The sequence below is a fragment of the Schistocerca americana genome, chromosome 6, assembly GCF_021461395.2.
Source record: "Schistocerca americana isolate TAMUIC-IGC-003095 chromosome 6, iqSchAmer2.1, whole genome shotgun sequence".
NCBI classification, from domain to species: Eukaryota; Metazoa; Arthropoda; class Insecta; order Orthoptera; family Acrididae; genus Schistocerca; species Schistocerca americana.
The window spans coordinates 20,016,514-20,040,077 of record NC_060124.1 but is presented as its reverse complement, the minus strand read 5'-3'; the positions used below and the strand labels follow the sequence as shown (position 1 = coordinate 20,040,077).

The 23,564-nt window shown below is 38.9% G+C and overlaps 1 protein-coding gene across 1 annotated transcript in view; it reads left to right on the top strand.

Moving 5' to 3' along the window:
• The window catches only part of LOC124619483, a 172,128-nt gene extending 149,296 nt beyond the window's left edge, over window positions 1-22,832 (top strand). Inside the window, exons 7-8 of the mRNA XM_047145897.1 lie at window positions 7,390-7,512; window positions 19,956-22,832. Of these exons, the coding sequence (XP_047001853.1) occupies window positions 7,390-7,512; window positions 19,956-21,046 (1,214 nt within the window). The 3' untranslated portion in view covers window positions 21,047-22,832. The remainder of the gene's footprint in view (window positions 1-7,389; window positions 7,513-19,955) is intronic.
• Window positions 22,833-23,564: the final 732 nt, after the last annotated feature.

Here is a 23,564-nt window from a genome sequence, read left to right as displayed (position 1 = left end):
AAACACATTGGCAAAATTATTGGCTCGCTTCAGTCCTCATTCACACTATGTGGTCAATGCAATGAATAATGCAACTGAGAGACAGAGCGTGCTCCATATTTTTAAAATTTCCAAGTCAACTAATTACAGGAAAGAAATACCATCAAGTTATTTTTGGATATTTTTACACTTCTCTGCTTTCTGTTGTCACCCCCACCTATAACTCAACTTACTCCCACCATATTTTTATACAAATACTGAGTTATGTATGTACCAAATATGGTTGAAATGGTTTCAGGGGTGCCTGAATCATGCTTTTATGTAACACCTTTTTACTCCTACCTTCAGCCATAGAAGTGCTTGTGGTGTCTTAGTATCACAGTAAATTTTCATAGGTACCAAGTGGTGTGTGCCAGTTTTGGTATAAGTTCCTTTGGCTGTTACAAAGGTATGCTGATATCTGAATAAAATCATTTAGGGTATTAGGCTCCATTATTATGAAACATGACTGCTTCGTTGTTGTAGTGTTTCATAATGACATGCCCTAATAACCAAAATGATTTTATCTAAATTGACACTGGCCATGGAAGCTTACGAAATAATATGCTGTCATTTTACTGTCTTTGCACCCCCTCCTAGCCCTAAGTGTAGGGGTGAAAGATCATCATGGCTTTCACCATTAAATCTAGCGACCCCAAGGACTATGGATTTGACATTAATATTGATCTTTTGACCTGTAGCTTCTTTTTCTTGAAGAACCATTTATCCAGTGCTTCATTTTTCTGAGGATTTGTGAGTGTGGCGTCTCTAACTTAAGGGTCTACATTTGATGAAATTTTCTACACGTTTTCTCTCTAAAGCCCCAACCATAGGGCTGGCTGGGGCATATTACCCCCCATCCCCAATATTTTTGTACAAATAATGAGTCATGTAAGTACAAACTTTAACTGAAATTGCTCCAGACATTCCTGAGTTAAGCTGGTAGTGGTTAAGGTGGTATTGGTTCTTACCCCCACAGAAAGCATTACAGACAGACATACAACTCACCAAAGTATCATCTAGACTGGATGAATGGTATAGAAACAAACAGAAGAACAACAAACAAGGAAGCAAACTTCCATTTTTATGTGTTACATAAGGCTAGCATAATGGTAAGACAGAGATTTAGAAACCAGGTTTTAAATTGTAAGACATTTCCAGGGGCAGATATGGACTCTGACCACAATCTATTGGTTATGAACTGTAGATTAAAACTGAAGAAACTGTAAAAAGGTGGGAATTTAAGGAGATGGGATCTGGATAAACTAAAAGAACCAGAGGTTGTACAGAGATTCAGGGAGAGCATAAGGGAGCAATTGACAGGAATGGGGGAAATAAATACAGTAGAACAAGAATGGGTAGATTTGAGGGATGAAGTAGTAAAGGCAGCAGAGGATCAAGTAGGTAAAAAGATGAGGGCTAGTAGAAATCCTTGGGTAACAGTAGAAATATTGAATTTAATTGATGAAAGGAGAAAATATAAAAATGCAGTAAATGAAGCAGGCAAAAAGGAATACAAACGTCTCAAAAATGAGATCGACAGAAAGTGCAAAATGGCTAAGCGGGGATGGCTAGAGGATAAATGTAAGGATGTAGAGGCTTATCTCACTAGGGGTAAGCTAGATACTGCCTACAGGAAAATTAAAGAGACCTTTGGAGAAAAGAGAACCACTTGTATGAATATCGAGAGCTCAGATGGAAACTCAGTTCTAAGCAAAGAAGGGAAAGCAGATAGGTGGAAGGAGTATATAGAGGGTGAGATGTTCTTGAGGACAATATTATGGAAATGGAAGAGGATGTAGATGAAGATGAAATGGGAAATACAATACTGGGTGAAGAGTTTGATAGAGCACAGAAGACCTGAGTCGAAACAAGGCCCCGGGAGTAGACAACATTCCACTGGAACTACTGACAGCCTTGGGAGAGCCAGTCCTGACAAAACTCTACCATCTGGTGAGCAAGATGTATGAAACAGGCGAAATACCCTCAGACTTCAAGAAGAATATAATAATTCCAATCCCATAGAAACAGATGTTGACAGATGTGAAAATTGCCGAACTATCAGTTTAATAAGTGACGGATGCAAAATACTAACGTGAATTCTTTACAGACGAATTGAAAAACTAGTAGAAGCTGACCTTGGAGAAGATCAGTTTAGATTCCGTAGAAACATTGGAACACATGAGGCAATACTGACCCTATGGCTTATCTTAGAAGCTAGATTAAGGAAGGGCAAACCTATGATTCTAGCATTTGTAGACTTAGAGAAAGCTTTTGACAATGTTGACTGAAATACTCTCTTTCAAATTCTGAAGGTGGCAGGGGTAAAATATAGGGAGTGAAAGGCTATTTACAATTTGTACAGAAACCAGATGGCAGTTATAAGAGTCGAGGGACATGAAAGGGAAGCAATGGTTGGGAAGGGAGTAAGACAGGGTTGTAGCCTCTCCCCGATGTTGTTCAATCTGTATATTGAGCAAGCAGTAAAGGAAACAAAAGAAAAATTCGGAGTAGGTATTAAAATCCATGGAGAAGAAATAAAAACTTTGAGGTTCGCCGATGATATTGTAATTCTGTCAGAGACAGCAAAGGACTTGGAAGAGCAGTTGAATGGAATGGACAGTGTCTTGAAAGGAGGATATAAGATGAACATCAACAAAAGCAAAACGAGGATAAAGGAATGTAGTCGAATTAAGTCGGGTGATGCTGAGGGAATTAGATTAGGAAATGAGACACATAAAGTAGTAAAGGAGTTTTGTTATTTGGGGAGCAAAATAACTGATGATGGTCGAAGTGGAGAGGATATAAAATGTAGACTGGCAATGGCAAGGAAAGCGTTTCTGAAGAAGAGAAATTTGTTAACATCGAGTATAGATTTTAGTGTCAGGAAGTCATTTCTGAAAGTATTTGTATGGAGTGTAGCCATGTATGGAAGTGAAACATGGACGATAAATAGTATGGACAAGAAGAGAATAGAAGCTTTCGAAATGTGGTGCTACAGAAGAATGCTGAAGATTAGATGGGTAGATCACATAACTAGTGAAGAGGTGTTGAATAGGATTGGGGAGAAGAGAAGTTTGTGGCACAACTTGACTAGAAGAAGGGATCTTGACTAGAAGAAGGGATCACCAATTTTGGTATTGGAGGGTAAAAATCATAGAGGGAGACCAAGAGATGAATACACCAAGCAGATTCAGAAGGATGTAGGTTGCAGTAGGTACTGGGAGATGAAGAAGCTTGCACAGGATAGAGTAGCATGGAGAGCTGCATCAAACCTGTCTCAGGACTGAAGACCACAACAACAACAACAACAACAACAAGGCTAGCAGATAAGTCTTCTGAGTTACATGGTTCTAGTACCTGTATTATTTTTATTATCTCTTGTTTTTGGAAGCAAAAATAGACGTGTTACCAAAACAATGATGCTACTTTCTTCTACATTTGGAAGGCAGACTTTTACTCATTCACACACTAACCACAATCAAATGTTGGTTCAAATTATTTAGTTAGTGAGGAATGTGACTCATTAAAATATTACTGGTGTCATACCTCCATCCCCTTATTCCTTTCCCTGCAGTTTAGTAGTGTATTATTACTGTCTGTAGATGGAAGCAAGGAAGATTAGGGTCTAACCTTCCATCAACAATGAGTTCACTAGAGACAGCTGAAGTCAGAGTTTTTCCTGATATGACGAGTGATGAATACAGCCACTTTCCCCCGGGGGGGGGGGGGGGGAGGTGGGGGGGGGGATATATAGCTTATATAGCTTGAATGGGGAGGGGGAGGATGGGGGGGAGAGGACAAAGTTATAGGCTTAAAATTTAAGTGATAGCATTCAAAAGACATAGCAGCGCTATTAATATTTAAAATTTTTCATGAATAGCTAATATATAATTAAATAATATGTAGGTTAAGTACTAAGCTGTTAGGCTAAGCCTAAGTTAATTATATTAAATAATAAAATAATTTTATTGCATGCAAAAAAACTCAAATTACATGAAACTAATACGTCGAGGCTTTTTTGCAGCATATCTCTTGATGACGTCATCAATAAAACTTTCTGTTGGCTCATCGTCCCCTTCAGTTGAAATCTTCACACAAGCTTGGAGCATTTCCTGACCCATCCTATTCCTTAATTCTGTCATCACCCTATTCATTGTACTAAATGACCTTTCCACACTGCAAGTTGAAATGGGAATGCACAGTACACATTCAGCGAGTGTCCGTAGTGCTTCGTAGCCGATGTCGGCTCTCAGAATGAAAGAAGCAACATCAGAAGATGTATCATCTAATTTATTACTAACATCATACCTAAAAGAATGCAAGTCTGCAATAATAGCATCAATGTTTGTAAGTCCCAAAATCAAGCACTGTTCTTTACAATCATTATCACTAAACTCTAGAAATTTGTTAAAACTTTCCAAATATGCTCTTAGTTCTATCACTTTTATTGCCTTCTCATCAAACCATTGCTCAATTTCATCAATCATACTTTTAACAAATTTCCTTGCACTTTTCATAGCTTGAATCTGCTCCTCTATGTTCGTGAATAGCACACCTTTAACTTCTGTTGCATCCTCCTGCAGTTTTTTAATTTTATTAAGAGTTTCATTTTCTGTGCTATGTCCATCACAGTCACAAAGACAGTCGATGTGTCTTAAATGTTCCAGAGTTCCAGAAACAAGTAGACGGATTTGCAAAATTTTAAGTGATTGTCTCTGCAAAAGTTTACATAAGTTCGAGACTGCATTTAACGTATCGTCTAAAATCACTAAACCTACAATGAAATTGGAATGCTTCATTTCTAACAAGATTCCTCCAGCTAAACTTGTTAAATCCGCATCGTCCTTGTGTATATGTTCACGTGCCATTATCATGGATTTGTAGGTTAGCAAAATAGCATGAACTGTGCGATAGGTATTTAACCATTGGATGTCAACAGCTTTGGGTATTTTTAAAACAGGTTGCTCTAAAGCACACTGAATTTCATGCAAAACATTTTCTCGTTTGAAAGAACCATGAAAAAGTTTGTAAATGTCTTTAACAACATGTAATGTGCGTTTTATAATGGGATGTTTATTCCTAGAGTTGGTGGCAGCAATTGACATAACATATGCTCTACAGTGAATGTATGGCAGCTTATGGCCCTTCCTCTCTGACAACCGAGTGCGGACTCCTGAGATAGAACCACTATAATTAACAGCACCTTTGAAAGAACAAGATAATAATATGTCATAAGAAAGTTTTCTTTTCTTTAGCTCAGTATCAATTGCTGTAAATATGGATTCAGCTGAAGTGCTTTTCAACTCAACGAGACATAAAATCCTTTCCTTCACTTCAAACGATGGAGACGGTGCAACATATCCAACTACTAAAGACAGTTCACTTTGATTTTAAACATTTGTAGATTCGTCTGCCATTAATGAAATATATTTGTGATGGAGAAGTGTTTCATCTTAAAAGTCTAAAGACTCTCCCAAACAAGTCAACAATTCTGACGCAGTATACTTACTAAGATATGTGGACCTTTTGCTCTGAAATTTTAACCACTTTTCAAGATTAATGTCGCTTTTCAGTACTACCTTACGATTTAGAGTTTCATATTTTGTTATGTGGGGTATTTCTTCCTTACTAAGGAAATACAGACTTCGAATTACCGATGACAATGCTTTGCGGTTTAAAGCTTTTTCATTTTGTTTAAATATGTGTATGAATTGGAGCATTTAATCCCTGTAATCTACAATTTTCAAGTGCAATGGCTCTGTCATGTTTTTCTGAGTTGCCGTGCTTTTCTAGTTTTCCCGTGTTTCCACTAGCTTTTCTAAATTTAGTGAAAGGTACAGAAATGAACACTCCTCCTGTTTTCTGTAGAACTTCAACATCGTTTTTTAAATGCATTTCACACAATTTGCAGAAAGCCCCACCCAGCTCATGATCAAAGTACAACCAACTGTACTTACACTCCCATTTTTGCCGATACTTAATCTCGCATTCAATACTTTGTTTAGAATTGCAATTTATGGATGGGCCAGAAATAGCACATTTATCGTTTGAAAACTGTGGAAAGGAAACTGAAGACTTGGTAGACCTATGCAATTCATCGTCACAATCACTAGCACTTCTTTCAGTAGACTCACACTCATCTTTGTCTTTTGCAATACACTGTCTTTTATTAGAAAAGAAAGAAATTGAAGTTTGTTGTTTCGACATTGTATTTCGGCACTAACACTTCTTTTTATGTTATAAACCGACGAAGACTGCACGTAGTACACTACATAATCACATCACACTTCCATAGTAACCTGTCAACTGACTGTTACAACCTTACAACAGTTTCAACAATGCATTGAGTTTTTATACAACAATGAAAGCTTAGATTATACTCGTAGAGCAGCATTGCCAAACGTCCCACTCATGGTGGAATGTATCGCTTCTTTAGGCAAAAATTGTGTATCCCCATTGACACTGCAAAAATCATTGTCAAGTATACACAAATATTTGGTTTGAGCTTTGGACTCATCGATTAGGAAAAATCTATATGGCTATTAAATCTTGGAAATGTTCCCAGTAATGTAATAAAAAAATTAATACAATCTTTTATAATGTCAGATGCTACTTCCAATTCCGTAGCAATACCCATGGACATGTTTTGTGACATCAGGTTTATTATAAGGGCAAATAAAGTATAGATATGAGCGGCGGATAAGAATAAAGTTCGCAGCGAGGGTGGGCTGCGTACCTAAGGGATTAGCTTACACGTTAGGCCGATTGGAGGTGTGGTGAGGGAAGACATGAGAGAGGAAAGGCTGACTTATTTCACAATCGGCATTGCCAACACACCTTGCAATGCTTAGCTTTACCGCACACTTATTATATAGCAACTGCTAATTTGTTGGTGTTGGCAATAATAATAATAAAAACAGAACAATCGACACTAAGTGTTCCGAACCGAACTGATAAGTAACAAAACCAAACTATAGGGACCCAGCTACCACCTATTGTGTTACACATTCATTTTACTTGTAAAAACTGCATGTCATCATGACTTCTCCATAGTTGACTCCAAACTTCGTTAGTAGCAGCAGCTGGCGTAGTTTAAATTTTGTCACTATGGTACAAGTTAACAGACTAGGTGATAATTTTTTTGTTTCACCACAACTATAGATATGAATTTCTCGGGGGTAAATTCCAATTTCCAGGGGGGAGGGGGGGGGGCGACTTTCCCCCCCAGGCCACCCCCTGAATTCATCACTGGATATGACTTCGTAGAAGTAGCGATACATATACAGATAAATGTCACATTCTTGTTGTGCCTCTCTTAATAATTGTTATAATGACTGCATTATATACCTCTTAATATTATCTTTCTAGATAAAAGGCTTGCAGCTAAAAGCCCCAAACCAGAAAGAAGGATTGTGAAGGATTTGGGAATATCACTGCAAGTGTCTGTGAAGAATGATCATGCTGCTGCACCTCCAGTTCAGAGAGTGAAAGGTAACTAATAGAAATTATATACTGGAAATAAATATTATTTACAGCTAGGATGACACCAACACATGAGGACACTAGCAGTTGAAGTATAACAACACATTTTTAATTCAACTTGAACTCTTGAACTGTCAGTTAGAAAGATGTGTGCTTGGAGAACTAATCATTAACAAAATTGATCAATTTAAAAGAAAGTTATCAGAATGGAAGCTCCTGGGAGAGGTGTAGATAAGGAAGGGACATGAAGGAAGAAAGAAAAAACATGAATGATGACAGTTAACAGTTTCTTACAAAAAGAATGAACTGAGTTTAAAATATTTTATGATGTACTTAAATATTTATAGTTGAACAGGGAGGACAGTGGAACCAAAACTTAAACTCATGTTGGAATGTTAGTTTCTAGTACAGGGAGACTGTTGTGTGGTGTATGTGAGGGATATGCATTATTTTTATTAACAGTGAGAGCTTAGTTAGAATGCAGAAATAATATCAGATATGCTTTGAGGTATATAATACTTTAAAAACAGGAAGTTGAAAAATTTTATGCTGTCACAATGAAAGCAGCCTGCAGTTAAGCAAATTTATCTTGTTGCACTTACAATAATATATTTAAATTACACATACACCAAGGAATTATTGGGTTGCTAATGGATTAGCCTGTTCTGCTATATGATACCTTGATTTTAGTGTTCCATCTTAGTGTTATTCATATCTCCATTTGTTCAAACACATTTTGTATCTTAATTCCATTACAAGTTCTAATGTTTGGCCTAATGTTCTGTGAGCAGTTTTAATAGAGGTAGCATTTAAGTATTGTCAGTAACAATCCTGGTGGTGTATTTGTGTAAGCACATGTGTGTTGCAGAATATAATCTGTGACTTGTTAGTATTTCCCCAACATCTTTTGATAATTTATAAATGTGATCCTTCAGCTTGTCCCAGCATACTTCATGACAAAATAGCTCACGAGTGAATGGCCAGATGTCAGTGTCCAACAGACACAATTTTTTGATGTCGACAGTGGCTACTACAAGCAGACAGAAGAAGTAGCCATGGGGAGTCTACTCTCACCAATTGTCACCAACATGTGTATGGAATATTTGAGGAAGAAGCCCTGGAGCCAGCCCAATGAAAACTACCTGTTTCTTTCAGTATGTATATGACACCTTCACCTTTGCCATGTGGATAGAAGAGAGACCTTGAATGACTTCCTCATACATCTGAATTCCATTTATCAGAACATTGATTTAACCTTGGAATGAATTCAATGAACTGTGGATGAAGTCCAACCAACAGGGAATTACATGCATTGAGTGAAAATAATAGTGCTTTGAGAATGCACAGTAAAATTTAAAAAGAATAACTGATTGCTGCAATCTATAATTTTCAAGTCAATATAACAGTTGCTGAGTGCAACAACTTTCTGAATGGAAGGTAACCTGATGAATTTTCATTTATTACTTCAGGCTACATACATTTACCATGGGAGTGGAAGTGGATGGAGTGCTTCACTTACTGGATGCCCTGGTAAAAAGAAGAGATGTTGGCACATTGGGCCACAGTATTTACCAGAAAAAGGTGCACACTGACCTATACATAGATGCAGACCACTGTTATTACCCGGCATAGAGGAATGGCAAGCTCAAAACATTGGTACATAGGACTTGAATTCTCTAACATTGAATGTTTCAACCAAGAACTTGAACACCTCAGGTCAGTGTTCCAGAAGAACAGCTACAGAGTGACTGATTTGGAGCCCTACATCCTACATTTACGGTACAACTGATGGAAATATAAGAGCAATCTCAGGAGGATAAGACCATTGCATGTATTCCTTTTTGTGCTACATTATCTGGAAAGATAGGATGAATCACTCTGAAACATCAAGTGAAGACAATCTTCCGCCCACTGCATAAAACATGGGCACTGCTTGACAGTGGCAACAACAACCTTGGATTATGGAAATCTGGCACCTGTCAGACCAGACACCTTGCCAGTGTGGCGAGACATATGTAGGTCAGATGGTGTGTACTGTCAAAGGTCATTGTTGAGATATCAACAGAACACCAGATTGCAGGAGCCTAACAAGTCGGCAGTTGAATCACATTTTCTGTGGAAAGTACAAAGATTGAATTATGACCATATTGAGATTCTTACACAGGCATTTAACTTCTGGGATCATTTCATAAAAGGATCTGTTGAGAATTGAGTAAGGCAGCCACTAATCAATCATAATAGTGGCTTCATGCTTAAAGGCCTGGAAACCTGCAATTAATCTGGTTAAGAAGGGGAAGGAGATACCTTGCAATGAAGTGACTATGAGGACAGGCAGAGGAACAGCAGAGTTGCCAGCAGTATGTGTAACTGGTCAGAAATGTAGGATAGTGTGGTGTCACCACCAGACACCACACTTGCTAGGTGGTAGCCTTTAAATCGGCCGCGGTCCATTAGTATACGTCGGACCTGCGTGTCGCCACTATCAGTGATTGCAGACCGAGCGCTGCCACACGGCAGGTCTAGAGACACTCCCTAGCACTCGCCCCAGTTGTACAGCCGACTTTGCTAGTGATGGTTCACTGTCTACATACTCTCTCATTTGCCGAGACGACAGTTTAGCATAGCCTTCAGCTACGTCATTTGCTACGACCTAGTGAGGCACCATATTCAGTTACTATTCTGAACAGATAATATTGTGAATCATGTATCGTCAAGAGCGACGTTCATCATTAATGGATTAAAGTTAAGTATCAAAGTAATTACGTCCACTTTCTGAATTCTAATTCCTTCTCATGTTCCAGACTTCACGTCAGTATAGTTCTTCCCTCCTCACGCCAGCCTGCGTGAGCTAAAAAGTGTGCATTTCGGCCTCCTCTAGTAACACGGTGTTGGCTCTTCTGCCAACACAACAGATAGAACAGTGTGTCAGTCTGAGTAGTAGAGGAGGAGATGGTGGGCACAGATGGTGAACAGAATGTCAGATCAGAGAGAGGAAGGAAAGAGAGAAAAATGCTGCTCTGGCTTCTGAGACATCAGTTTATCAGTGCACCTGATGATGGAAATTTGGTCACATGTTAAATTACTGTGGCCATTGGAAACTGACATCTGGCCTCTCACCCATGAACTACATCATCCTGAATATGCTGGAATAAGCTGAATATGCTGGAATAAGCTGAAGCAGGTCAGGAGTCCACTACACGCAACAAGCGGCTACACGGGTAGCAGGGGTTGTGTGGCGTGGGCTGGGCGGTTTTTTAGGTTAGATGGCCTTGGGCAAGTACAGAAAGGGCAACAGCCTCAACGGGTGCGGGGCAATGTCAGGACATGCGGGGACCAAGCAGCAATCGGTATTGTAATTGTCAACTGTCGAAGCTGCGTTGGTAAAGTACCGGAACTTCAAGCGCTGATAGAAAGCACCGAAGCTGAAATCGTTATAGGTACAGAAAGCTGGCTTAAGCCACAGATAAATTCTGCCGAAATTTTTACAAAGGTACAGACGGTGTTTAGAAAGGATAGATTGCATGCAACCGGTGGTGGAGTGTTCATCGCTGTTAGTAGTAGTTTATCCTGTAGTGAAGTAGAAGTGGATAGTTCTTGTGAATTATTATGGGTGGAGGTTACACTAAACAACCGAACTAGGTTAATAATTGGCTCCTTTTACCGACCTCCCGACTCAGCAGCATTAGTGGCAGAACAACTGAGAGAAAATTTTGAATACATTTCACATAAATTTTCTCAGCATGTTATAGTCTTAGGTGGAGATTTCAATTTACCAGATATAGACTGGGACACTCAGATGTTTAGGACGGGTGGTAGGGACAGAGCATCGAGTGACATTATACTGAGTGCACTATCCGAAAATTACCTCGAGCAATTAAACAGAGAACCGACTCGTGAAGATAACATATTGGACCTACTGATAACAAACAGACCCGAACTTTTCGAATCTGTATGTACAGAACAGGGAATCAGTGATCATAAGGCCGTTGCAGCATCCCTGAATATGGAAGTTAATAGGAATATAAAAAAAGGGAGGAAGGTTTATCTGTTTAGCAAGAGTAATAGAAGGCAGATTTCAGACTACCTAACAGATCAAAACGAAAATTTCTGTTCTGACACTGACAATGTTGAGTGTTTATGGAAAAAGTTCAAGGCAATCGTAAAATGCGTTTTAGACAGGTACGTGCCGAGTAAAACTGTGAGGGACGGGAAAAACCCACCGTGGTACAACAACAAAGTTAGGAAACTACTGCGAAAGCAAAGAGAGCTCCACTCCAAGTTTAAACGCAGCCAAAACCTCTCAGACAAACAGAAGCTAAACGATGTCAAAGTTAGCGTAAGGAGGGCTATGCGTGAAGCGTTCATTGAATTCGAAAGTAAAATTCTATGTACCGACTTGACAGAAAATCCTAGGAAGTTCTGGTCTTACGTTAAATCAGTAAGTGGCTCGAAACAGCATATCCAGACACTACGGGATGATGATGGCATTGAAACAGAGGATGACACGCGTAAAGCTGAAATACTAAACACCTTTTTCCAAAGCTGTTTCACAGAGGAAGACCGCACTGCAGTTCCTTCTCTAAATCCTCGCACAAACGAAAAAATGGCTGACATCGAAATAAGTGTCCAAGGAATAGAAAAGCAACTGGAATCACTCAATAGAGGAAAGTCCACTGGACCTGACGGGATACCAATTCGATTCTACACAGAGTACGCGAAAGAACTTGCCCCCCTTCTAACAGCCGTGTACCGCAAGTCTCTAGAAGAACGGAGGGTTCCAAATGATTGGAAAAGAGCACAGATAGTCCCAGTCTTCAAGAAGGGTCGTCGAGCAGATGCGCAAAACTATAGACCTATATCTCTTACGTCGATCTCTTGTAGAATTTTAGAACATGTTTTTTGCTCGCGTATCATGTCATTTCTGGAAACCCAGAATCTACTATGTAGGAATCAACATGGATTCCGGAAACAGCGATCGTGTGAGACCCAACTCGCCTTATTTGTTCATGAGACCCAGAAAATATTAGATACAGGCTCCCAGGTAGATGCTATTTTTCTTGACTTCCGGAAGGCGTTCGATACAGTTCCGCACTGTCGCCTGATAAACAAAGTAAGAGCCTACGGAATATCAGACCAGCTGTGTGGCTGGATTGAAGAGTTTTTAGCAAACAGAACACAGCATGTTGTTATCAATGGAGAGATGTCTACAGACGTTAAAGTAACCTCTGGCGTGCCACAGGGGAGTGTTATGGGACCATTGCTTTTCACAATATATATAAATGACTTAGTAGATAGTGTCGGAAGTTCCATGCGGCTTTTCGCGGATGATGCTGTAGTATACAGAGAAGTTGCTGCATTAGAAAATTGTAGCGAAATACAGGAAGATCTGCAGCGGATAGGCACTTGGTGCAGGGAGTGGCAACTGACCCTTAACATAGACAAATGTAATGTATTGCGAATACATAGAAAGAAGGATCCTTTATTGTATGATTATATGATAGCGGAACAAACACTGGTAGCAGTTACGTCTGTAAAATATCTGGGAGTATGCGTGCGGAACGATTTGAAGTGGAATGATCATATAAAATTAATTGTTGGTAAGGCGGGTACCAGGTTGAGATTCATTGGGAGAGTGCTTAGAAAATGTAGTCCATCAACAAAGGAGGTGGCTTACAAAACACTCGTTTGACCTATACTTGAGTATTGCTCATCAGTGTGGGATCCGTACCAGGTCGGGTTGACGGAGGAGATAGAGAAGATCCAAAGAAGAGCGGCGCGTTTCGTCACTGGGTTATTTGGTAACCGTGATAGCGTTACGGAGATGTTTAATAAACTCAAGTGGCAGACTCTGCAAGAGAGGCGCTCTGCATCGCGGTGTAGCTTGCTCGCCAGGTTTCGAGAGGGTGCGTTTCTGGATGAGGTATCGAATATATTGCTTCCCCCTACTTATACTTCCCGAGGAGATCACGAATGTAAAATTAGAGAGATTAGAGCGCGCACGGAGGCTTTCAGACAGTCGTTCTTCCCGTGAACCATACGCGACTGGAACAGGAAAGGGAGGTAATGACAGTGGCACGTAAAGTGCCCTCCGCCACACACCGTTGGGTGGCTTGCGGAGTATCAATGTAGATGTAGATGTAGAAGAACCACATCACATACTGCTACGGGGAGGAGATGTATCACAGCATGAAAATACTTGACAAGCTGTGCCACTGAAAAGGAGCCATTTGCTAAATGCATTTGCATGCCTTTTGAGATGCCATGAAGAATGTGTGGTTATGAACTTTCCCAAGGTAACACATCACACTGACTTAAGTGGCAGCCGGAAGAGTAAAGAAATGTGCTGGTCTAGTCATCATACAGCAGAGAGTACATATTGCTTGCCAGTGCCTGGGCTCTACTAACAAACACTCAAATTACATGTACTGCTGACCAACCATTTCATTGCTGGATGTGGGAATGTTTTCATGCTGTTGAATGGGCTGCAGTGGATTCTGCACAAAGGAAGGCCACCAGATATCAAACATCAAAATTCAAGTACATATGAGTGAGACAATCTTCTGAAACATCCTGTCAGACTATCATCAATCTCAGATCCAAATAATTGGATGAGGCTATGCTTTCATTTCTTAATAACTTGAGGCTGAAGCAGCTGAAGAACATCGTGAAACCTTTCCTGCTCTCATGTGCACAAGACCTATTAAACCAAACATGTCTGGCAGCAGAGGGCAGCCGTACGGAAACTAAGAGAAGATCCAAATACTGTGGTCTTAACAGCTAACAAAGGCAATGCAGCTGTTGCCCTGTCTCACCAGAATTATGTGAAGAAATTTTATGCCTGCTTAGGATAGTGCCTACCAAAGGATCAACACTGGCCCTACAAAGAGGGTGAGAGAAAGACAATGATGTTTCTCAAATGAGGGTGTTAAGAAGTTATGACAGAGACCATTAGTTCCTCCGAAACTTTATGGACTGCTGGAAGTTCACTTTTATGCCCCATTACTAGCAACATTTGTGACTCAACATAGTCATGTGCTAAGTTTGTTTATTCCTTATGTTGGGAAACATTCACACCACATTTGCACCCCCCCTCACCCCCCCCCCCCCCCCCCCTCTCTCTCTCTCTCTCTCTCTCTCTCTCTCTCTCTCTCTCTCTCTCTCTCTCTCACACACACACACACACACACACACACACACAGATTGCCTTTACAAGAATCCTTTACAAGACCCTCCATAACAATGAAAGTCTCATCCAAGAGCTTGAACATCTGAGGATGGTATTCCAGAAGAATGGCTACAAGGAGTGGCAAATTCAGAGAGCCCACTGTACAACTGGCAGAAACAGAAGAGGACCCTCAGGAGGAAGTGGCCACTGCATTTATTCCCTTTTTATGGTGCTCTGTCTGGAAAGATATGATGAATTTGAAACACCAAGTGATGATGGCTGTTTTGCCTACTGCCTAAACTTTGACAGTGTTGGATACAGGGTTACATGGGATAGGTTATGACCATACTGTGGTTCTGCCTAAACTTGGACAGTGCTGGATACAGGATTACATGGAATGGATTATGACCATACTGTGGTTTTGACACCTGCATTTAACTTCTGGAACTGCTTCATTGAATTTATTGATATCCTAGTCAGAGAACCACTGATCAGTCATTATAATGACTACATCCTGTGAACCCGCAATTAGTCTGATTAAGAAGAGGAAGGGGATACCTGTAATGAACTGACTTCAGGGGCAGGTAGAGGGACAGCAGAGGTGCTGCCAGCATGTGTTCCAGGGCACAAGCCTAGGACAGAGCTATTTGTTGAACTCAAGAGTAGGGGAGGAGGAGCAGTTAGCAGATATAATGGCAGATTGGAGGGTGGAGGGGAAGAGAGAAAAGTGCTGTGCCATCCCTCAAGTGGTCAGTTTACCAGTGTACCTGATTATGGCAATGTGGATACTTACTGAAATAAATACACGTAATTTTCCATTAGTACATTGAAGACTTTGTGGAAAAAATTGAAAAATCGCAGTCAGCCAGTTATAGGAATTTTCTGCAGTGTACCTTGAATAAGATATAACCATCTCACCTGAAAAATTCATATCCATCTGTACTATTATGCACACCTGACAGCACAAAAAATGGCCAAGGCTGAAGATTGAATTACCTGCCATGTTACACAGGAATCTATCTTATTATGGGGTGTTGAAATGTAATGAACGGTGTAATAGAAGGATTAACACCTTCTTAACACTTAGTATGCAGATACATCCTGTAAAAATTTGCAAGAAAGCTATGCTGCATCATTTGTAGCATTACGGACATAGTAAAGGCAATGTATTTTGCGATGTGAAGTCAGGAACAGTAAGAAGTATCTAAATGTCGAAAGCTGATGTCAAAAGCTGTAGCATAATGCATGCATAGCTGTGACATAGTTGACTAGTTGACAGTCTAGTGGCCCTGGCAAAAAGGTTTGATTCAAATAAGGCTTATTGCAGCCTTTTTTTTTTCCATTGCTCCATTAATTTCTGTAACTGGTAGGAATCACAAAACTAACAGAATGAATAGTCCAGGGTTTTTATAAAGCTATTTTTGGCCATCAAAAGTGCATTGCACGATGCTTCATTACCTCATAATATTCTAATCAGAGGCCTTCAGCTTCAATCACTGTCTGAATCTGTGAGGAAAGGAGTCTGTGAGGTGAGTAATGAATATCTCATTTTCGGACACCTCCTCCCAATGAGCTACAGTGATGTTCTAAAGGTCATCACAGGTTCTAAGTGTGTGGTCAGGCAAGTTTCTCGAATGATCTGTTTTGTTTCTGCCCATAAGTTTTCAAAAGAGATTAGGTTTGGTGCTGGAGGTGGCCAATCAAGAGGAGGAAATCACATTTTTTCTGTAAACCAACCCTGCACCATCACTGACACGTATAGGAGACTCGTCTTGCTGGAAACAGGTTAATCCCTCTGGATGTAGTTGTTGCACTGGCAGGACCAGAATATTACTCATAATAATGGGCAGCACCAAGTTGACCATCTATCCTGTGAAGGATTCCAAGTCCACAGGAATGCATCCAGCCCCAAACTGCAACAGACATGAGGCTGCAGTGAAGTGACTCATGGATGTATGTATGGCCAAAATGGGCACCTTGCAGCCTTTGTATTTGTACTGGGCCATCATTCACTAAGAACAGTACTGATTTGTCAGAAAATATCATGTTCAAGATTGACAATGTCCTCAGCAAACACTAATATGTAGAGTCGATGATCATCACTGAGTTTCTCCTTTGTTGCTGCTTGTTTGTGAGGTAGTCTGGTCTCCTGAAGCTGGTGCCAGCCCTTATCCACTGAGCTGGGAAATGCAGGTGTGTTTAAAAAAGGGTTTTGCCATGACGTTTTGAGAAGTTCATTATCTTGGATGGGTATCCTTATATGACAAACTCCAGTTCCCAAATACGTACTAGATGCTGCAGTATCTGCATTGTCACGTGTACACTCAGGGACTCAGTACTGTGCCCCAGCCTCCAGCAATGTCAAATCCCCTTCCTCCACAAGAGAAATGACGTGATCATGAATAGCCTGTTGACAATGAGGCATGGCATATGAATAACATGACTAGACTGAAAGCAATGTTGAGCAGATATTTGCACTTTTTCCTGTACTGTCATTGGCTGTTATAGAATGAATTGTGTGCTTGCAGACATAACTCGCCCCAACATACTGTTAATTTATAACTGTGTAATATTGATGAAACTGTGTTAATAATTCTCATGTATAATTCAAACAGAGGTAGTAAATTTAATTTTTTGTCAGCAAGGAGCTCATTCTCCAGCATAAGGAACTCTCACTAGTACATAGCCAAAATTCCATTGCATCATCTGAGGAAAATCAGCTGCACTTCCTTGACATAGGTTTCACATAATACAATGGTGGATTTCATAGCGAGCAAATTGTTGAATGACAAGAGTGTGTGCCTTATGTCGAAGGAGGGAGAGAGGGAGGGTGGGAGGGATGGAGGGATGGGTTCACATTGATTCAATCATGAGTCACTTTGCATATGAAGCCTGCACATTGTTTATTCTGCTACAGTGATCATTTACAAACTTATCATCAATTAACATGTGCACTATATCTGCAGAGAATACCAAAATATTCCCGTTTCAGAAAAGATTTTGTTCTTTCTTGGAACAGATGTAGAATACTGACAAGATCAGTTTCCTGTAATTTTTTGAACTAATATTTCCTTTAAATTTATTCATGTTACATGGATGTTGTTTGAGGTCTGCAACTGTATTATAAGATTGTATGGAATAATTTTATATTGCTGCAGTCACTTTTTACTAATATTTTATTAGCACAACGCATTTCGGCAGCATGCTGCCATCATCAGGTGCATTATACAGTTACGTATACATCAGCTGATAGGTTATGTACATTAGCTGTGTGTGTGCCAGTGGGGTTAAGAATCGAAAAATAAACATTTTTGTTGGCGATTTCACATAGAGCACAGTAACAGGCCAATCACAGCTTAGCATTTTCACAAACAAGTTGTAAACAGACACTTATGAAAATGCTAAGCAGTGATTGACCTGTCACTGTGCTCTGTGTGCCAGAAAATGAAATTGCCAACAAAAATGTTTATTTTTCGATTCTTAACCCCACTGGCACACACAGCCGATGTACATAACCTATCAGCTGATGTATAAGTAACTGTATAATGCACCTGATGATGGCAGCATGCTGCCGAAATGCGTTGTGCTAATAAAATATTAATAAAAACTGACTGCAGCAGCATAAAATTATTCCACATAATATTTCCTTGTCTGTGTGTTCTCAAGATAAATAGGAAAATGTGGTGTGTTGCATTTCTTTCATGTCACTGTAACTGGACTTTAACTCTAGGTCTCTTTCTGGTTGGCTATAAATTCCTGGAAAATAAGACTAACATATTCTATCAGTTTTGAGTCTGTATCATTATTAATACTAAATACCAAGGTACTAGCAATGATTTACAACATGTGACTCTCCAAGAACAAGACGTAACCTGCTTCTGTGAATGTTTACTTAGCCCTTCTCACAAATTTATTGTGGATAACAATACAAGGTTCTGTTATCACTTTTGATGTATTTGTTGATTGGTTGTTAGATGTCCCAGTGGAAATAAGAATAGCCATGTGTGGTTTGGTGACAGCTTTCCTTGAGGTCCACCAGCAACTAGTCACTTCTGGGATAAAACCAGTCCAGTTGTTGAAACAGCATACACTGGTTTATTGTATTATCATTGTTAGTGAGTTTCAGATGATTGACTTTTTTGTGGGGGCGGGTTGGGGAGCAGGGGGGGGGGGGGGTGGGGGGGGGGGGGACATTCTCAGTTATACCAAACTACTCCATTTGCCACTGAGGAGAATGTTACTGCACTGTGAAAGGTAGTGGACAAAGACTGCTTTGGCACACACCAAATATAAGAACTGCTGGATCATTCTGAAAGGTCACATCAAAGGAAAAAAAATCATTGTTCTTTGCAAGTACTGAACTCATTGAGAGTGGAGTAGATGACACATTGTATCTAAGAGTGCAGAAAAAAAATCATTTGACAAATTTTTGTCTGATGTATCTTTCAATGTCAATGCTACTATTACAGCCAGTACAAATGTGGCTGTATTACTGTAATGTTCCAATTGATTGACAGAAGTGACTCTTTAAATCCAAAGATAAATCCATCGCACTCCAAAAATCTCATTCTGTCAAAACAAGAGTAATTGCAGTTCCTTTTACTGTATGAATAATTCTTCACAACACTCAAAAAACAATTTCTGAGTGTGGTACATGGAGCAATCCCTGCTACAAAGGTGTGAAAGCCATTCTGAAAGGCAAGACCTGACAGTTGGATCTGTCAAACTTCCTGACATGGCTAAATATGTGCTAGCTGATCTGGGACTCTAAACCAGATCCCCACTTTTCTTGAGCTATCAAATTCTTGGGTTCTTCCCTGTACTTCCCCAAGGGGCAATTCATTGTTTCCAAATGTTTGAGTGAAGTGCCTTTTATTTCTGTTTTGTTTCACAAAAGAGTTTGTTTCTTTGTACTATTGTTTTATTTCTTATTTTGTTTTTATGTTGTAGGGGTATATTTGATAGTTTGTCATTTTGCAAATGCACAGACATGTACTTCTTCTCATTTTTATGTAACTGACGATGATTGCACGCAACTGCCTCATTTCTTGTAAAATTGTTCCTTGAAAATAAATTCATGGAAAAGTTTGCAGTGACACAGTATGTACATCTGAGGCAGATAATTAATCATATTTCAGTTGTAATAATTACAAATCTGGTAGTGATTGCATGAAAATACAAAAATTGATGTTGGAAGTAGTTTGTAGAATTACTCAGAAAGTGTAGATAGTTACCTTGTGATATAAGTATTAGAAAACCTTACTAATGTTTGTTGTTTTGTCTCCAGTATCACCAAAGAACATAGCAGGAACAGGTAGAGTAGGACCACGTCAACAAGCAAGAATGAGCTACAGTAGTCAGTCAGAAGATGAAACAGTCCGTGTGAATACTGAAAGGAAGGTTCCCAGCAAACGACAGAACAAGAAATATGAGCAATCTCCAGAAACTAAACCTCTTTCTGGGGCTAGTACACCATCATCAAAGGAGAAAGAGGTGGCTCATGATGCTTCTGAAGCTAATGTGACTGGTGCTTCAAAGCCACCGTTACCCCCTGTTTGTGACTCGAGGACAGGAAATGAAACGCCAAAACCAAAACGACAGATACTAAAAGCAGTACGGCAGAGAGGACAGAGAAATTCTACAAATAAAAGTTATGGAACAAAGTCAAGTGACTCAGATAAAAAGGAAAGTAGTGATGATGCGAAGGAAAGGAGTGAATCGGGAGATGATGGGTGGGAAGATGTCACTACTACAAGTGGAACTGAGAGTATGTCTGAAGATGCTGTGCCTTCTCAAATGGAAAATAGTCCATGTGTAGTTGCTATGAATGATTTGAGTTTGAGTGAAACAAAGGAAGTTTCTGAAGCTAATTATATGAGCAAAACCCAAAATAATTCTGAAGAAGCTGTTATGCCATCAGAAGGAACAGACCACACAGAAATGAAAATGTCTGATATTGACAACTTATGTTCTAGTACTGCTGATCAGTCAACTGCTGAAAATCATGGAAAAACTGCATGTGATTCTAATCATTCTACTGTGGTTACTGAAACACTGTCTGATATTAACAACTTGTGTTCTAGTTCTACTGGCCAGTCAACTGCAGAGAGCTGTGGAAATGCTCCACATGATTCTACTGGTAGTCCTGCTGTGGATGCTGAGACAGTGTGCACAAGCGACTCTGGTCTTTCACCTGGAGATACTAAGCAAGAAGAGCTGTTGAATTCTGCAGCTGTTGAAATTCAGCAAAATGAAACAGGAAATCCAAACTGTTGCAGCACTGATGCTGAAACAATAGCTGTGGAAAGCAAAGAAACAGATTTAGCAACACCTGAGCAGAGCAGCAAAGGAAGTGAGGGAAAAATGGATGAAAAATAATTTGTTGCAGTTTATTGCCATGTAATTACTGATGTGCTCAAAATTCTGTTTCAATTACATTCTCCATTAAACTTTGCAAAAGCTTTGCATATTTGTGTTGAAGGGAATACTTATAGTTTTTGTTGGTTATATTTTGTTTAGTCTGTGCTATTTTGTAGGAATTAAATAGCCTCCTTGCCTGGTCCTTATTGTATGGTTCTAAATGTTGCTATGCTAATTGTGTTGAAGATAATTCAGACCTCTATTTCCTACCCATACATTAATGCAAAAATGTATTTTGTACATTAGTATTTATAATGAACACTTTTTATAATCTAATAATTTATTGTTATTTATGCTTTTTCCTGTTGAAAATCCTCTGGAAGTTCTCATATTTATTTTCAGGAAATTATGTAACAGTTAATAAAACAATTTATGATTTCATATCAAGCTGTGATGAAACTAAGGGATGCTTTAACTTTTTGTAGTGTAATAGTCAGATTGTATGTAATACTTCAAACATGAGAAAGTGCATGTCAGACTTACACTGGAATGTTATAGTTTTCAATTACAATTTTTGAATTTCATACATTATTAAACATGCTGAAAGAAATAGCTTTATTTAATTAAATTCTTCTGGCAGTCTATACACTTACACGTATTCTTCAGTTCCTTTGTGGTGGTGTTTATACATAGTACTGGATACATTGTATTCACAGAAATGGAAGGCACTGCTTCTCAAGCCAAAAATTTACATAAAAAATCATCTGCTGTGAGTATATTACTGTATGTACAACTTACAAATACTATGTTTGGTTCTGTCAAAATTAAATTTATAAGTGTAAGTGTAGTTGTAATTTACAACTTTTCGATACAACATGCTGTACTGTTGCCATATTTATGAATGGTATCCAGAAGTTGAATAGTTTCATTTCAAATATGGTCTCCAGACCTGTATTTTTTGTGATGAAACATAAATACTTCAGCTTGAATGTTATGTACATGCTAGAAAATTTTTAAAATTTGTCATTCAGTGTATTGACAGAGGCATGATGTGAGAATAAATTGAAGATATTTTCTGAATGTGTTAGTTTTTGAGAAGGAGAATTTTTAATGTTACTGTGGGTGTCTTATAAATTAAAACATGTAATTACAGACCTCACATTGACTGAGCACTATTGTATTACAGTGCTTTACTGATGGAAATCAGGCTGTCTTTCTGTACTGAATACCATAATTATTTCCAAAATTGATATATTTAAAGCCTACAGATTCCATCATTTTGGATGCTGTTTGTACTGCAAACTGTACCTACATCTGGAGATGAGTTTATAAGTCTAATATAATCTACACATATGGTTAAACCAAATTTCAGAAACAGGACAGTGGTACTTTTTGTATTTTGTGATAAATATACAAATTAAGTGAAAATTCATAATGGATGTGTATAACTACTGGAAATATTTTCATTCTTCTGAACTAATTTATTACTTTTGTGGTTTATCAAGTTTTATGAAGTCTGTACTCATGAAAATAGTTTCATCTTTAAACCACATGATATTAAACTATAATCTGAGGATAGCTTGACCTATATGCTGCATTAAATTATCTTTCATATTTTGTGTAAATTATTTTGTCAGTTTATTTTCCGTATAGTGAAATATTTGGAAATATGTTTAGTTATACATGAAAATTCATTGATGCTGATAGGTATTCTGTGATTGGTTAGCAAGGAAATACCTTTGCTTGGTACATGATGTGTCCTTTCAAAGATAATGAATAAATTACTGATATGTTGTAGACAGTAGTGGCCTCTTAATTACTGGTGTTTTTCTTTAAATTAGGTCATATGCAAAAAGAAAAATCCTAAAATAATTTAAACACAATTTCACTTCTAATGGGGATTCTAGAATTTTAAAATTTACTAAATTTCTCTCCATCTATTCAGTTCTTCACAGTGTTGGAAGGATCACATAATTTTATCAGGTTGATTACCAGCTCTTATATTTTGGAGAACTTTAGACATTTTCAGATCTATTTGTGCCCTTTTCTTTTATATCATCTTACTAGGTCATTTTTTTAAAAAAAATTAATGTTAATGCACTGACTGTACATTAATTCAGTTTGAGCACTGTTCATCCCAAAAGTCCATGACTTGTGGTCTAGTGGTTAGCATGCTGCTACTAGGTCATGGGGTTCAGGATTCAATTCCCGTCCAGGAAAAAGATTTTCTTCACTCAGGAATTGGGTGTTTGTGTTGCCTAATCATCTCATCTTCATCAACAAGCAATTTGCTGAATTTGCATCATTCAGAAAGACTAGCACCAGATGGCCAAACAGTGCTAGAAGGGTTACCCAGCCAATAATGCCATACAATCGTTGTTTTACCCCAACAGCAAGAAAAACTGTAACTACTGTTCATAATCTTCTCATAATAGAACAAATGTGGTGCTACAGATGAATGCTGAAGATAAGGTGGGTAGATCACGTAACTAATGAGGAGGTATTGAATAGGATTGGGGAGAAGAGAAGTTTGTGG